Here is a 15,653-nt window from a genome sequence, read left to right as displayed (position 1 = left end):
GTATGAATAGTTCATAGTAGGCATATTCCACGATGGAGACCTCCACAATCCATCAGGCAGATGGCGGAGTGGACGGAGTCTCAACAGTGGGCGGAGTCTCAACAGTGGGCGGAGTCTCAACAGGACAGTGGCGTCGTCGGTAGCAGGAATTCCACGACCCAGACCTCGATGACCCATCAGGCAGATATGATCTATGGCGTCTCATAGGGTCCGATGACCCCATGAGACGTGAAGTCACAAGGACTCCGGGGAGAAAGGAGAGTTAGTAACGTGTGATTGAGAGATGAAAATTCATCCCTAAGGAGAGAAAAAAGAGGAGATAGGTACTCAGTGCATCCTAAACGTCCCCCGGCAGCTATAAGCCTATAGCAGCATATCAAGGGGCTGGACCAGGGCAAACCTGATTCAGCCCTAACTATAAGCTCTGTCAAAGAGGAAGGTCTTAAGTCTACTCTTAAACGAGGTGACTGTGTCTGCCTCCCGGACTGAAGGTGAAGCTGGTTCCATAAAAGAGGAGCTTGATAACTAAAGGCTCTGGCTCCCATTCTACTTTTTAAGACTCTAGGAACTACAAGTAGTCCCGCATTTAGTGAGCGTAGCTCTCTAGTGGGGCAATATGGTACGACAAGCTCCTTAAGATATGATGGAGCATCACCAATCAAGGCTTTGTACGTTAAGAGAAGAATTTTAAAAGTGATTCTTGATTTTACTGGGAGCCAGTGCAGAGCAGCTAGTGCAGGAGTGATGTGATCTCTTTTCTTAGTTTTAGTGAGAACACGAGCTGCAGCATTCTGGATCAACTGGAGGGACCTAAGAGATTTATTAGAGCAGCCTGATAATAAGGAGTTGCAGTAATCCAGTCTCGAAGTAACGAACGCGTGAACCAATTTTTCTGCATCTTTTTTAGACAAGATGTGCCTGATTTTTGAAATATTACGTAGATGAAAGAATGCAGTCCTTGAGATTTACGTGGGAGTTAAAAGGACAAGTCCCGATCAAAGATAACGCCAAGATTCTTTACAGTGGTGTTGGATGCTAGAGCAATGCCGTCTACAGAAACCACATCACCAGATAATTGATCTCTGAGGTGCTCAGGGCCGAGTAAAATTACTTCGGTTTTGTCTGAGTTTAACATCAAGAAGTTGCAGGTCATCCATGTTTTTATGTCTTGAAGACATGCTTGAATTTTACCGAGTTGGTTGCTCTCCTCTGGTTTTATCGATAGATATAGTTGAGTATCATCTGCATAACAATGAAAGTTTATGGAGTGTTTCCTGATAATATTGCCCAAAGGAAGCATGTATAAGGTAAATAAAATTGGTCCAAGCACAGAACCTTGTGGAACTCCGTGATTAACGTTGGTGGTTATCGAGGCGTCATCGTTTGCAAATACAAACTGAGATCGATCTGATAAATAGGATTTAAACCAACTTAGTGCCGTGCCTGAAATGCCAATCGACTGCTCCAGTCTCTGTAATAGGATGTCATGGTCAATGGTGTCGAATGCAGCACTAAGGTCTAACAAGACCAGGACAGATAGGAGTCCTCTATCTGCTGCCATTAAGAGGTCATTTGTAAGAAGTATAACACTAAATAAATAAATAACTATATAAATACAAATAACATAAATAATAAAGATAGAGTATAACACTGAATAAATAAATAATAACGTGAAAGTCACGAGAAGCAAAAGCAAAAGTCATCTCTTGATCACATGAACGCGCGCACAAGGGTGGGGACGGGCCCGTGAACAGGCGGTGACGCCGATGCGCGCTCCCGCCAAACCCTCTGACGCCTTCATCCGGGGAACTACAGCGAACTCGTTCTCCAACATGGCGGCGTCAGGTGAGGCTTATGAGGTTGAACGCTCCGGCTCTGTCGGGTGGGATTTCAGCGGCTTTATACCGCGGCACGATCACACACGTTCGGTTTAGAGGTCGTTGAAGTCTCGTCTCGTTGTCCCGCGTTTATAAGCCGGTCCGTCGGTTGTTTCTGGCCCCGGTAGCGACCTGACGGGTTTCCCCCCCCCCCCGAAATGTTACGGATTTTTTACATGTGGTGTTTCCCCGTGAGGGGGAAAGAAGTCATGGCGGCTGTTCATACAGCTCCGCGCCGCGTTCAACCGTCGTGGAGACGTGCTGTGAAATGTCGCTTGAGGGGCCGGTGGCGGAGCTCCGCCGTGGGCCCGGCTCGGGGAGGAGGAGTTGGGGCCGAGGAGTCTCACCCCACGTGTGCAGCCTAGCTTCCCGGCGCCGGGTGTTTGCTGGTAGCCGCGTGGGGTTAGCCGGCTCCCGTCGAGGGGGTCGACTCCGAACGATACTTATCTGGGCTGGCGTGGCAACCTGGTTTATTTAGCGCGGTCCCATCCCGAGGAAAGCCGAGAAAGATGGCGCACTTGGATCCAGGCGCCGCGACGTGCACTAGGCCCTAAAAAAAAAAACCTAGCCTGCTAAACGAGGGTGCACACTAACCCTGGCTTCAGTTAGCACTCCTTCACGCAGAGACGTGCACACGGAAAGCAATCTACGTGTGTGTATGCGCGTGCACTCACTGTTATGCGCCTGTTGGTGCTGCCAGAAGTTAACGTTGCGCAACCTCAATGCGCGTGGCTGCGCTAAAGAAGAGCTCTTAAAGCGAGTCGTGGGGGTTAGTCTCCCGTCTGGAGGGGGCGGCGAGGCCGGCCCGCGACTTGTAAACAATGACGTCGCATTATCTCCTGTCTGCGTGCAGGTTTTGCCCCGATGTGTGTGAAGAATGCCTGACAGCTCGGCTTTTCACAATAAAGCTCACAGCGAGCAGAGTCGCTCCCTTTTTCTGTTTTCCTCTGTTTTTCCTGTTTTGCATCAGACCAAAACAAGACAGACCTGCTCTTGTGTGCATCCCCCATGCAACTGTTTGCTCTTCACATGCACGAGTCCAAGGTCTATTATATTACAATGTAGTAATAATTGTGTGATCTGGTGGGTTGAATGTGTCCAGTTATTGATCCTGAGTTGCATTATTGGGGCAAAACCAACAGATGAACCTTTTTTTTCCCGGTGAGCGGTTGGACAAGCGGACAGCTCTCCGTGTTTACTTTCCAAAATAAGTCCAGAGACACAAACCTAGACCGATGTTGTGTTGCTGTTGCAAAGATTTAATCTGGCAGCATTGCATTATGTAATATTTCATCGAGTTGTGCAAAAACGACTCAACAAGCCAGTGACCGTCTGACTTCCCTGTTTTTGAGGCAGTAATCATCTTAAATTTAGCATTTTTTGCCATAAATGTGTACAATATATTCAATTAATTTAAATTCTACGCGGCTTTAAAGATTTCCTCGACCGATATCCGTATAGACGACTAACCCAGGGTCGTGCGTGTTTCTTCTACGTCTGACTGTGTTCATCTCCCTCTTCAGCTAAGAAGAAGAACAAGAAGGGGAAGACCCTCACCCTGACTGACTTCCTGGCAGAAGACAAGGGAACCAGCAACGCGCCCCCCAGCTACCCAGTGAAGTCCACCAGCTGGGCCGACGAAACCGACGACCTCGACGGAGATGGTGAGCGTGCGGAGAGACGTAATCTTGCAAACCCCGGGATCGGTCTGGCTTCTGTCCCTCTAACGCAGGGATGCCAGGGTGAAATTGGACAGGGGGCCAGATTTTTCTCAAGTGAGATCTCAGGGGGCCGGATTACACTTTCGGACTGAAAAGGCCAAACACTGACTCAACACATGGATAGGTAGGCTATTTGAGATTATTCATGAAGGCCTACCAGGGTTTTTCCTGGGTCAAAATGGGTCTTCGGTGCTCCCAAAAAAATGTTTCCGTCTATTCGTGCAGATCGGGCTGTTGAGTGATCAGCAGCTGGCCGCTCGGTCCATTCGCGCACCTCACAGTTGCGTATTGATCAGACAAGAAGACACGCTTATCAACTCCAGTGTTTCCCCAACTAAGAACATTAGAACAGGGTGAAATCTCCACCCGCCATTCTAATTTTCGTCCCCCCCCACCGTCAACAATTCTCGGCTCGCGCGACAGAGCGATGCGCGCCTCGCTCAGCGGTGATGCGCGCACACAGGTGAGCACACCTCAGTGTTAAATTAAGCTTAGGGCACCAACATGGCAAGCGGCACTAGTCCCGCCCCCCTGAAGCTGTAAACCTCGGGGAAACACTGAACTCGATTACGATTGATCCAAACAGAATGAGGGTTCGGCTGGAGCCGACTTGAAACATACTATTGAGAACATATTCGCTGACATGCACGTGATGAACACAGTTTTTATTTTTTCCATCGCGGACATTTTTTTTGCCTTAGGCGCTCGGGATTTGTCATAGGCGCTCGGGAAAACGGCTTAGGCGCGCGCCCAAATTTTCTCTATGCAGGAAAAACCCTGCCTACACATCATTAAGAAATTGCATTGGCACCAAAATTGCCTCACAAGGAGGCCTACAATTACATAGCCTAAAGCAGGAGACAGTTACCCTCTAAAAACATAACATTTTCCTATCCATGCAAGTAGCCTACATATATAAATTAGAAATGCACCAAAATAGACTAGGTGCCAACAAAACACATTTCCTATAAATAACACAAGTGTAAACGGTTTTATTATATTTTTTTAGTATTTATTTTGTATTGGTTTAAGTTGGGATGACATATCCCAAACATATCATAACCCCCCACACTCACATGAGATAAATTCATATAACAATTCATATCAACAAAGCACACTGATGTCATCAAATTCATATAACAATTCATATCACCAGCTATGTTATACTCCTTAGCTACAGCCACTTGTTGAGAACAAATAAGACACACGGGTTTGCCTCCTACTTCCCAAGATAAATACTGTTCCTTCCATCTTTCCTGAAAGATGCGACCTTCAGTGTCAACCTTCCTCTTTTTTGAAAACGACATCTCGATCAGCACGACCGGGGCTGCTTCAGCTGAGGCGGGAAGAAGCAACAGACCAACTGACAGATTCCACCGAAATGTAAAAAAATTATCTTAAAAAATAATATATATATCCTCCCCTTTAGGGATGGGTATCGTTTGGGTTTTTTCCGATACCGGTGCTAAACCGGTACTTTTAAAACGATACCGGTGCCTGAACCGATACTTTTTTTTTTAAACGCACAATGAGGACATTAAAAACCTCTTTGGCCATATTCCCTGAAGAAGCCGTTATCATGGAGCACCGACACACAACGGATATCAGACTGTTAACATACACAAGATATGTTCTCCATTATATGAGGTGATATGTATTGTCATGTGCAGACCTTATAGGGTTAATCCTGTCACTGTGTTGATGGGCAAAGAGAACAACCAATCAGAGGGACTGAAGATGACACGTGACACATACAGTTTTGCTTCTGACAGCGAGAGTTCCACTGAAACAAAGTGACGCCCCACGGTCTTCATTCCTCCGTCATTATATTCCCGGTAACACCGGGTAAACAGCCGGGACCGCTGGACACCAACACACCTGCTAGCAGACTGTCACGCTCGTAGCTCGTAGCTAGCGCTACATGCGAGCTAGCTTAAACATGGTTATAATGGCTAATTTATTATTTCTTGGGCTACTTTTATGAATGCAAGACTTGCAATCAACGATACGGTACTAATCTGAGTTAAGGCTGCTCGTCATCATCGGTCTCCACGTGATCGCGCCCAGCCTGACGCTGGTGTGCTCCACACGGCGCAGCCTCCGCTGTCAGAGTTAAATATGAGAGGCTCGTAACCGGCTGACAGGGCGGAGTCACCTGAGAAGTTCACAACAATAGTTTTTTTCAATTTCAATCGGCTCAGGCACCGGAATGTGCGTTGCGTTTTGGTCCGGGTATTACCGGTTGTAATGTGGCACCGGATTCCGGTACCCAACCCTACTTATCACCCGCGGATCGGGTGTGACGTACAGTCGGCCCGAGTCCGGCCCGAGGGCCGTAACCCTGGCACCACTGCTCTAATGCAAAAAGAAAAAGCCAGATCGATATCCGAATGCAGCCGCTGAAACACGAGGAATATGACGCGGCGTTGCAGAGCGGCGTTGGTGTTTTTTTTGTTTTTTTTCCACGTCCTATTAAAATGTACGGCGGTAAGAAAAGGTCCTGGGCTCGGGCAAGTTGGAGAACCACATAGAGGGTTTAGATCAGGGGTACTCAACTTCGGAGGCCAAGAGGGCCACATTTAAACCACAACAGGTGCAAAGGGCCACAAATTATTATTAACATATATTTGTACCATTTTATTCACTGTATTTACTACTGCTGTTTAATATGCTGTCTTGCTAGTCATTTTTAATGCATTCCAAAGCATCATGGAATATTTAACAAATATTCCTAGTTTCAGTAACAAATGTAGTGAAGCGACTGCTTTTCCAAGGATGACAAGTGTTGGTCAAGCTGATGTTTTATTAACATTGGAGTGAATAGCTTTGCATTGATGACATTGATAAAGTTTGCAATTGCTACTTTTCCTATTGAGAGCTCTGAGTCTGCATTTCACAAATATTAATAACAATATAACAAACAACTGTTTACTTATTCCTAGTGAGAGCTCTGAGTGTGCATTCTTTTCACAAGTCCTTTCAGATCTGGTTGTTGCTCAGTTGTAGCTGCTCTGAGATAGTCTGCCAAACGTCTGTCAGTTAGACGGGAACGCTGCTTTGATTTTATTATTCCCATGGCAGAGAAGGAGCTTTCACACACATAAGTAGATCCAAAGCAGGTCAGGATTTTCTGAGCACACAGGATTAATGCAGGGTTTGTGTTCCTCAGAACACAGGATATCCAGAATGTGTCAATGCTCTCCTCCTTGTGTCTTTCTTTGAGGATGTTGTTGTGCTGCAGCTCTATGAGTTGTTCCTCAAACGCAGCCCTTTCGACTCGATTTTACAAACAAAATTAAATTCACCTTTAAAAGGCTTTTGCATATGACACATACCCATGTGTTATACATCAAAAATTCCAGAACAATCTCAGCTCTCTATATAATGAGGCACAATTGACCTCAGGTACAAGTGGAAAGAAAAAATATGGCCCTAAAGCTGAAAATGTAAGTTCGATTTCTAAAAATTCTTCATATCTCTTCTGAAAACACACCTTTACTCATGTGGACCAACTGTTTTGGTGTTTAAAATTGGTTTACCAAAGGTCATAGGTTCACAAAAGCAGTGAAATATCTGAATACAATGCTAGATACATGTAAAGATGTCAAAAACCACATTTTGTATTATCGTTTTTTGAGTAGAAATGATGTGGTCCGTCACACATTCACCAAAATGATAAAGATGGGACTGAGAAATGACTTAATATTGCAGATAAAGTTTCATGGGGTGTGTGCAAATAAAAAATGACCATTTACATTTTTTCTTCTTCAAATAAATGTATTATACATTACAAAAAGTAAACATATTCTCCATAATATTCATGTTGAGAAATAGAAAACAGAACACAAATATTGATACAGAATATTTACAATATGGCTTCACTATAATGGCATCATGTCATCGTGTCATGGTCCTCCGGGGCACGAGACCATTGCTGGCCGGACAGGTAGAGCTGCAGGTGGGGCTGCAGGTGGATCTGCAGGCTGCACTGCAGGTGCTGGTGAATCCTCTCTGTAAAATATAATACTAGTCAGCACCGCCACACGTAACAGACACCGTGACGAGACACATAACAGACACGTCCGGACACGGACACGTAAAGTTTAGTGAAGACTCTTACCCGGTCCAAGTGGATCTCTTCTGGCTGCGTGTTCCTCCTCGTGGCTCTGGAGCTCCTCTGAGGCTCCGCGCTGCTCGCCAAAGTCGCTGCAGCTGCTTCCATTGCCACTTTCATTTCACTGCACACCCTGTGTGTGTATGTGACAAATAAAACATCTTGAATCTTGAATCTTGAAATCTTGAAGTCCGTTCGCGCCGTGTTCTCTGGCTTCTCTGACTGACAGACTGCTAATGAGCTCCACCTGGGAGGTGGGTAGGTCCTTGTGATTTCTTGAGTGTTCATTGGTTGTTCTTCTCCGCAAAATGTTGACGGACAACCGCATTGGCAAATCACACTAGTCGGTGCCGCGTCACCCGACACGTTCGTCCCCCTATCTTTCTCTGTGAATCGCAGAGGAGCTTACGGTAGAGAAATGAACGGAAGAGGAAATCCTCCGGATTCATCCAGTATTTTAAACGTATCTCGACGACGTATTGTCGCGGAGATATACAGATTTTAAAAACATAAAGCTGTCAAAACGCACTGTAGCGGGCTTCGTTTTCAGAGGGTTAAATTAAAGGCGCACTACCTAATTTTCACACGATTTTGGTTGGCTAATTATAATTATTATGCATTCATAACCAGGCATGTCGGGGGCCACAAAATAAGCGTCCGCGGGCCGCCTGTTGAGTAAGTCTGGTTTAGATTATACTGATGCAACGTCGACAACGCTCTTAAATTAAATACGTAGCTATAACCATGAATATATAATAAATTATCAAAGTTCAAGATGACAACGTAACTCGGCTTCTTGAGCTTTAATCTTTCCATTTGTTCCAGTGTTTTGAAAGGAACTCTTATACAGATATTTAACTCCTCATTAATACATATATTATCAAAAATTATCTTACTATCTATTAGGGATGAACTGTTGCTCTCATGTGCACCTTTTGCTCATATTTGTTTGGAATAATGCAAATGTGATTACTCTTTCTTTCTGTATTATTCAAAAAGCCAAATGGCATAGAAACAAAACGAAGTAAAGAATCAAAAAGAGGAGTGTAATCCATAGATGAGCCGTAAACTAACCTCCACAATGCAGAGGAGTGACCGTAAACATCTCTAAATATCTCGTATTCATGGGTATTTTATTGCTTTTGAACAAGTCGAGTATTTCTTGCATTATAAGGAACCCACAGTTTAAATATCCTGGAGGTTTGGCTGTGAACTCCTCAAGCGAAGAGTCTGGACCGGTCCCACCGAGCTTCATTGTTGTGAAAGATAAACATCCTGGGCGGCCGGCGGTAGTTCTCTGTTTGTTTATCGGTTCTCTCCCCTCGGCGCTCCAGTCTCGACCTCGTGGCACACGGAGGAGGGCATCGACCGCTCCGCCCTGCCCACAGCGCCGCGCTCGGCCCGCGAGCCCGACGTGGACCGGTCCCGGCTGCCCCGCAGCCCGCCGTACACGGCCTTCCTGGGCAACCTGCCCTATGACGTCACCGAGGACTCCATCAAAGACTTCTTCCGCGGCTTGGCAGTAAGTGTAGCACGCACACGTATAACATACATGCATCCATGCAACACACGCATACATACATCACACATGCAATACACATGCATACCTGCATCACACATGCAACACACACACATACATGCAATACACATGCATACATGCATATCACACGCATACATGCAACACACACAAACACATGCAATACACATGCATACATGCATCACACACGCATACATGCATATCACATGCATACATGCATCATACATGCAACACACACGAATACATGCATCACACACGCATACATGCATATCACATGCATGCATCATACATGCAACACACATACATACATGCATCATACATGCAACACACACGCATACATCACACACATGCATACTTGCGTCACATACATGCAGCATGTATAACACATACATTCATCACATGCAGACATGCATCACACATGCAACATGAGCTCCGCCCACCAGTCTCACATGAGCACCCTCTCAATGCACATACAGACCGTACTAAGTAATGCTCCAGCGAGTTTATACCAGACTTAAAATACTGATTGATGCATGTTTGAGGTCCCTGATGTCTTTGTAGTGCAGGGATTATGTTTTAGGGCAAAGGAAACATTCCTGTTTCCTCCATTCCAGAGTCGTCCCTATTTTTAATTTGCACTCTGCTCCAGGCGTCTCCTCCTATGTGGGTAAACTACAGCGCTGACCCCAGATCAGTGCGTTCTCTGTTTTCACATGTTCTGTCCCCACCTTCACCAGATCAGTGCGGTGCGTCTGCCTCGAGAGCCCAGCAACCCAGAGAGGCTGAAGGGCTTCGGTTACGCCGAATTCGATGACGTGGACTCCCTGCTGAGGGCCCTGAGTCTCAACGAGGAGGTGAGGCGCTGCAACGAGAACACAACGTCATAGTTTCTTCTTCTCGCACGCGTGTAAATGACCACCGACTCGTTCATGCCAACAGAACCTGGGGAACCGAAGGATCCGTGTAGATATCGCAGACCAGTCGAACGATAAAGGTACGCGCCGCTCCCTTCTCCTGGTCCTCGGGTCGGGAATAGTTCCTCCTCTAATGAAACTTTAATCTCTCCTCTTCTCAACCCAGAGAGAGACAATGGCTCCATGGGAGGCCGGGACCGGGGTGGACGGATGTCGGACCTGGGCCCCGACAAGACGGACACCGACTGGAGGGCTCGACCCAGCTCTGATGCCGACGACGGACCTCCCAAGAGAGAGGAGGCCTTTGGAGAGAGTGAGTCGAGAAGTGTGTGTGTGCGTGTGCGTGTGTGGTTCTAGACAGAAAGGACCCGTTTAATAGAATATTATTTTAAATAAACTAAGGACGTAACGATATGCACAAAATTCACAACATGCCTCGACATCTGTGCCGTGGAAAGGTAGGAAAACAAAAAAATTCATAAAATGTTTTTCTTTATTTCTTTTTTTAAATGACCAACAGTTGCTCTGATTGTCCAAAATTCTTACTTTAACAGTAAATGCGCTACCGCCATATAAAAAATACACAAATGGAAATATAAGACGGATAGAAATGTCTGGCGTGTTTTAAGTATTTCTGATTCTGCAGCTCCAGCATCATCAGTTTAAACCATGCGCTTTAAATCAGGATATTCTGACCTGATCTTCCTGTTCTGAACACGCCTCCTATTAGAAAGTTTCCAAATTCACTCGGAAAAAAATAGAGCAAACCTTTTGCTTCCTGGTTGTAATAACAGCTTTATAAACATCTCTCTACAGTTCTGTGTGTGTCTGCAAACTGTTGGACCATGTCAGCAATTCATGAGCAGAGAAACTCCTCAAGCAAATCATCATCGTCTTCGTCGTTGTTCTTGCAGGATCACGGGATCGCTTCGAGTCGGACCGCTTCAAAGACGGACCGCGGCGGGACAACGACCGCTTTGATTCGGGAAGAGACCGAGACCGCTTCCGGGACCGCTACGACGACCGGGACCGCAGAGACTTCGATCGAGGAGGTTTGTGCTCCCCGTCGTGAAACCCACAAAAATGGTTTTAAGACACGCCCCCTTTTTCCTGATGGAGGGGATCCAATCGTCCGTTTCCTCCTCTAGGTTTCGACTCCGGGGCGGGCGGCGCGGGAGGTCGCCGCGCCTTCGGCACCGGCTACCGCCGCGATTACGACGACACTCGAAGCGGCGGAGACCGTTACGGCGGGGACCGCGGCGGCGATCGTTACGGCGGAGACCGCGAGGAGCGGTACGAGAAGAGGGAGGACAGGAACGACGGTGAGAGATCCACACTTTCCTCAGAATCTATATTTACGGTTCTGCTGATATTTCCAGCCGCGATAACAGAATCGTTTGTTTTCACAGCGTCTTCTGTGCAGAGACCCAAGCTGGTGCTCAAGCCCCGTAGCATGCCCAAGGACGAGGAAGGTAGCAGAGGAGGAGGAGGAGGAGGAGGTGGTGGTGGTGCTCCCCCCCAAGCCGCACCTCCGACCTCCGGCAGCAGGACTTCATCCATCTTCGGTAACGCCAAGCCGGTGGACACGGCGGCCAAGGAGAGGGAGGTGGAGGAGCGGCTGAAGAAGGAGGAGGAGCGGCTGCAGAGGCAGCTGGAGGACGACAAAGGCCGGGGACCCGACAGAAAGATGAGAGACAGGTGAGAGGGCGAGATGACGGCGCCTCACACACACACACACACACTCAAAGTACCAGCGACACACACTCGGTGCTCAGAACTGTCACTTCTTCTTTTTCTTCTTCTGTTTTAAATGTCGTTTTGCTCTCAGGGACCCGAGCTGGCGCACTGAAGAGCCTCAGACTCAGCGCTCTCGCACAGGAAGTGAGTCTTCACAGCATGACGGTACTTCTGGAAGAGGTGAGCTTTTACTCGGGGTTCGTACGGTCATGGAAAACCTGGAAGAATACGTAAATCACAAGAGTTTTGGAAAAGTCATGGAAATGTTGTTATAATCACATGTTCATTTACGCCCAGTTTGAAATAATAAATATGTTTTAGAAAGAAAGACGCTCAAAATATTAGCCGACATACGCTCTCTTACTGGCGGCGCAGTTTTCTTTTTTCCGTGTTGCAAGTGAACGCACCGTAACTGGAAAGTTCGTTGGTCATTTGTTTAATTTCATGTATACTGTATGCTTTGAATTCACAGTTTAAATACTAAATGTTCTCACAGTTTCATGTATAAACCGAGATTTCAGTTTGGTCATGGAATGTTGTTTAACCCTTGTGTTGCCTTAGGGTCAATTTGACCCGATTCAATGTTTCGCCCTCCTGTTACCTTTATATTTACTAACATATTTTACCCTTGAGGTCAATATGACCCCAGCTATTAAAATCTCCAGAAAATTATTAGAATTAATATTGTTTTCCAAGTTTAAGTGTGAGGTACTTTATGTTTGTTTGTTGACTCCCGAAAGAACACCGACATTAAACATTGAATCGGGTCAAATTAACCCGAAGGCGACAGGAGGGTTAAATATTGAATCGGGTCAAAATGACCCGAAGGCAACACAAGGGTTAAAGTTCTGGAAATCCACTGGTCAATAGTGTAAGAACCCAGTTTACTCCTGATGCAGCTTCTCTTCACGCCTGCAGGGGGCAGTGTTGAGCTTCTCGGTGGCCGTTCAATACCTTTTTTTTTTTTTTGTGTCTGAAGAGCGCTGCCACCAAGCGGTGAACGAGTTGAACGTAACATTAACGACGCTCCTCCTCCTCCTCCAGGCTCCCGGTGTCGAGATACTGAGCGATCTGGAGAGAACGAGGTTTTCAGTGGGAGAGAAGGGGAGCCCTCCTCCCCCGGGACCTCACCGCTGCCCCCCCCGCCCGCCACCAGCTGCCCCAAGGAGCTGCTGAAGGTGGTGCTTGCACCTCCTCCGAAGGAGAACGTCTGGGCCAAGAGGAGCGCGGCCAGCACGGGTTCCAGCGAGGGAGGAGACGGGCGGCCCCCGGCCTCCCCCGTCTCCCCGGGGGATTCAGCTCCTCCCAAGCTCAGGTGAGCGCTCAAAGAAGACTGGAGCTTTGGAGTAAACTCTCAAAGACTCGTGGAGGAGTTTTATCTTCTGCCCCTGACTCTTATTTCTTTCTCTTCAGCGCCCCGAGTTCTGCAGATGAAGGTGAATCTGGAAAAGGTAAGAAGACCTCCTGATGAGCGGGAGAGTTTACCGATATCCAGAGTTCAGGAGAGACGGTCAAAGGAAGACCGCTCGCTCACCTCCTGTGAGGTCGTTGACCTCTTCTTCAGTCCAGCAGAACCTTTGGAGATTTATTTTCCGTATTGATGCTGAAATTGGTTAAAAAGAAAAAGATTTGAAGGTTTGCATGAGAACTGATCGTTTCAGTTTGTGCAGTAAAGTCCATGAAAGGTCAAACTCACCTTTTACACACACACACACACACACACGTCACATCAGGGAGGAGGTCATGAACGCATCTTGAGTTGTATTCATCGGGGAGCACTGAGACATGTCATTGTGTGCTGCAGAATGACACGCACCACGGTTCTGCTTGGAGAAAGATCGTGTGTATATGTATTTATAGAGAGCCCTGCCCCCCCCACCCTCACTCACCTGTCTGGGTTCTCCTTTAAGAGGCTGACGGTATCCGTCGGGGCCCCCCGTCGCGGCACGAGGGGGCCCTCCAGGGCCTCGAGGCGGCCCCGGAGAGGGCCCCAACAGAGACTGGAGAACCGAGGCAGACAGGGTGTTAACTCGGTGTTGCTCTGATTGTAGAAAGGACAACAGACGAGACTCCAGACCAGAGCCCAAGAGATATGACGCGTCCCCAAGCCCTGTAAGTCCTGCCGAGGATGAGACTTCATTCCAGGGTCCCCCCCCTCCAGTTGCTCCCCCCAGCCAATGCCCATCGCCGCCCTCTAGAGGGTTGACCTCTGACCTCTAGTCTCAGTGCAGCGTCCCGGAAGCCGCCTGTACTGATCCAGGTTCTGTTTCCCTGCAGAAGTTCAGCTCAGCCAGTAAGTACGCCGCTCTGCTGATGGCCGGAGACCAAGGAGACGATGCAGAGTAGAGAAGAAGAAGAGACACGAAGGCGGGTGAAGAAGAAGAAGAAGAAGAGGAGATGAAGACGACCGCGGAAAAAAATAATCTCACATGGTTTATGAAAAAAAAACTCCTCACACGGAAGAGGCTCCTGGGAGGACATCACTCACTCCCTCCTTCCTTTCCTCCTCCAAATCTGTCCTTTTTTCTTTAAAACTCCCCCCCACACACTCTCTCTCCCCTCCCCCTTCAGGACTATTCAGCTTCTTAAGAATAGTCGCATACTGGACTTGTTTTTAAAATGGAAAAAGAAGTAGCTGACACATGAAAAAGTGATGGATAACATTGAATTAATTGTAATAAATAAATGGAAAAAGTGGGGAAGAAATAAATTTGTATGTTTGTGGTTCAGACGTGGAACCGGCTCCTCATGTACGGCTTCAAGTAAATTATGAGTTATTTTAAATCGATGAATCAAATTCTATTGAGTATCCCGTCTTCCACGACTTTAGGCCATGTGATGTGTGCAGCATGTAGCGTAGACGGACCCGCATGCTGAACAGAACCAGGACCGGACCGCCGGGTCAGCAGCCACTGGGTGAGCCACGCTAATTTGGGGGAAGTCGTGAGTCGCCTGTGTGAGGGTTTCTATGATCATGTCTTCCAATAAATTGGGGTCATTATGTGCGTTGACATGGTATGTGGTTATTTCTCGTGTGTGTGTGTGGGGGGGGGGGGTCTGAGACACCTGTTGATGAAACATCACATGTTGCGTCATCAAACGCGTCACTTTGACGTGCAACAACAAAGTGTTTGTCTCCTCGTGTGGTCCGAGGGACGGGACCGGGTCCTGTGACCCCCCCGCCCCTGCTGGGGTCCGGCTCCGGGTGGCAGCTGGTCCGGGTCCTGCTGAGTGTCAGACCCCCAGAGCTGTGAGACGGGACCCCCACAGGAGCCCGTCGGCAGCAATATGAAAGAGAAGAAATATTTAAAGTGTCCCTGCATGAAGGTGAAGAAAATAACATGTAATGCATTTTACACTATATTGTGAAATTTATACTTTATACATAAACACAAAGTTTAAATGTTTTACTTTTAATAACATGAAACTTGCTCATAATTTTTTTATCCCTTGTGTTGCCTTAGGGTCATTTTGACCCGAATCAATATTACACCCTCCCCCCGCCTTTGGGTCATTTTGACCCGATTCAATGTTTCACCCTCCTGTTACCTTTATATTTACTAACATATTTTACCCTTTGGGTTCAATTTGACGCCAGCAATTAAAACCTCCAGAAAATTATTAGAATTAATATTGTTTTCCAAGTTTAAGTGTGAGGCACTTTATGTTTGTTTGTTGACTACCGAAAGAACACCGACATTAAACATTGAATGGGGTCAAATTAATCCTAAAGTGGGGGGAGGGTGTAATATT

At 47.1% G+C, this 15,653-nt stretch overlaps 1 protein-coding gene and 1 long non-coding RNA gene across 4 annotated transcripts; one reads left to right on the top strand and one right to left on the bottom strand.

Moving 5' to 3' along the window:
* The first annotated feature begins 1,751 nt into the window (after positions 1–1,751).
* LOC130208362 (eukaryotic translation initiation factor 4B-like) lies at positions 1,752–14,911 on the top strand. 3 transcript variants are annotated; one of them, XM_056437441.1, is made up of 14 exons: positions 1,752–1,845; positions 3,401–3,541; positions 9,047–9,234; positions 9,987–10,103; positions 10,189–10,243; positions 10,330–10,476; positions 11,078–11,215; positions 11,312–11,485; positions 11,573–11,861; positions 11,992–12,080; positions 12,945–13,215; positions 13,314–13,351; positions 13,952–14,012; positions 14,178–14,911. In XM_056437441.1, the coding sequence occupies exons 1-14, from the start codon at positions 1,767–1,769 to the stop codon at positions 14,212–14,214; spliced, it is 1,824 nt and encodes a 607-aa protein (XP_056293416.1). In that variant the 5' UTR covers positions 1,752–1,766; the 3' UTR covers positions 14,215–14,911. The 3 variants fall into 3 exon arrangements, with proteins under 3 accessions (XP_056293416.1, XP_056293414.1, XP_056293415.1); XM_056437439.1 differs by lacking the exon at positions 1,752–1,845 and adding an exon at positions 2,684–2,921; XM_056437440.1 differs by lacking the exons at positions 1,752–1,845; positions 13,952–14,012 and adding an exon at positions 2,684–2,921.
* On the bottom strand, positions 4,279–9,040 carry LOC130208363 (uncharacterized). Its single transcript, XR_008834403.1, has 2 exons — positions 7,719–9,040; positions 4,279–7,609 (listed from the first exon to the last, which is right to left on the bottom strand). It is a non-coding gene; the product is annotated as an uncharacterized LOC130208363 (long non-coding RNA).
* Positions 14,912–15,653: the final 742 nt, after the last annotated feature.

This window comes from Pseudoliparis swirei, chromosome 18, assembly GCF_029220125.1.
Source record: "Pseudoliparis swirei isolate HS2019 ecotype Mariana Trench chromosome 18, NWPU_hadal_v1, whole genome shotgun sequence".
In the NCBI taxonomy this organism is placed as follows: domain Eukaryota; kingdom Metazoa; phylum Chordata; class Actinopteri; order Perciformes; family Liparidae; genus Pseudoliparis; species Pseudoliparis swirei.
Note: the sequence above shows the minus strand (reverse complement) of the source record. Positions and strands in the feature narration are given on the sequence as shown.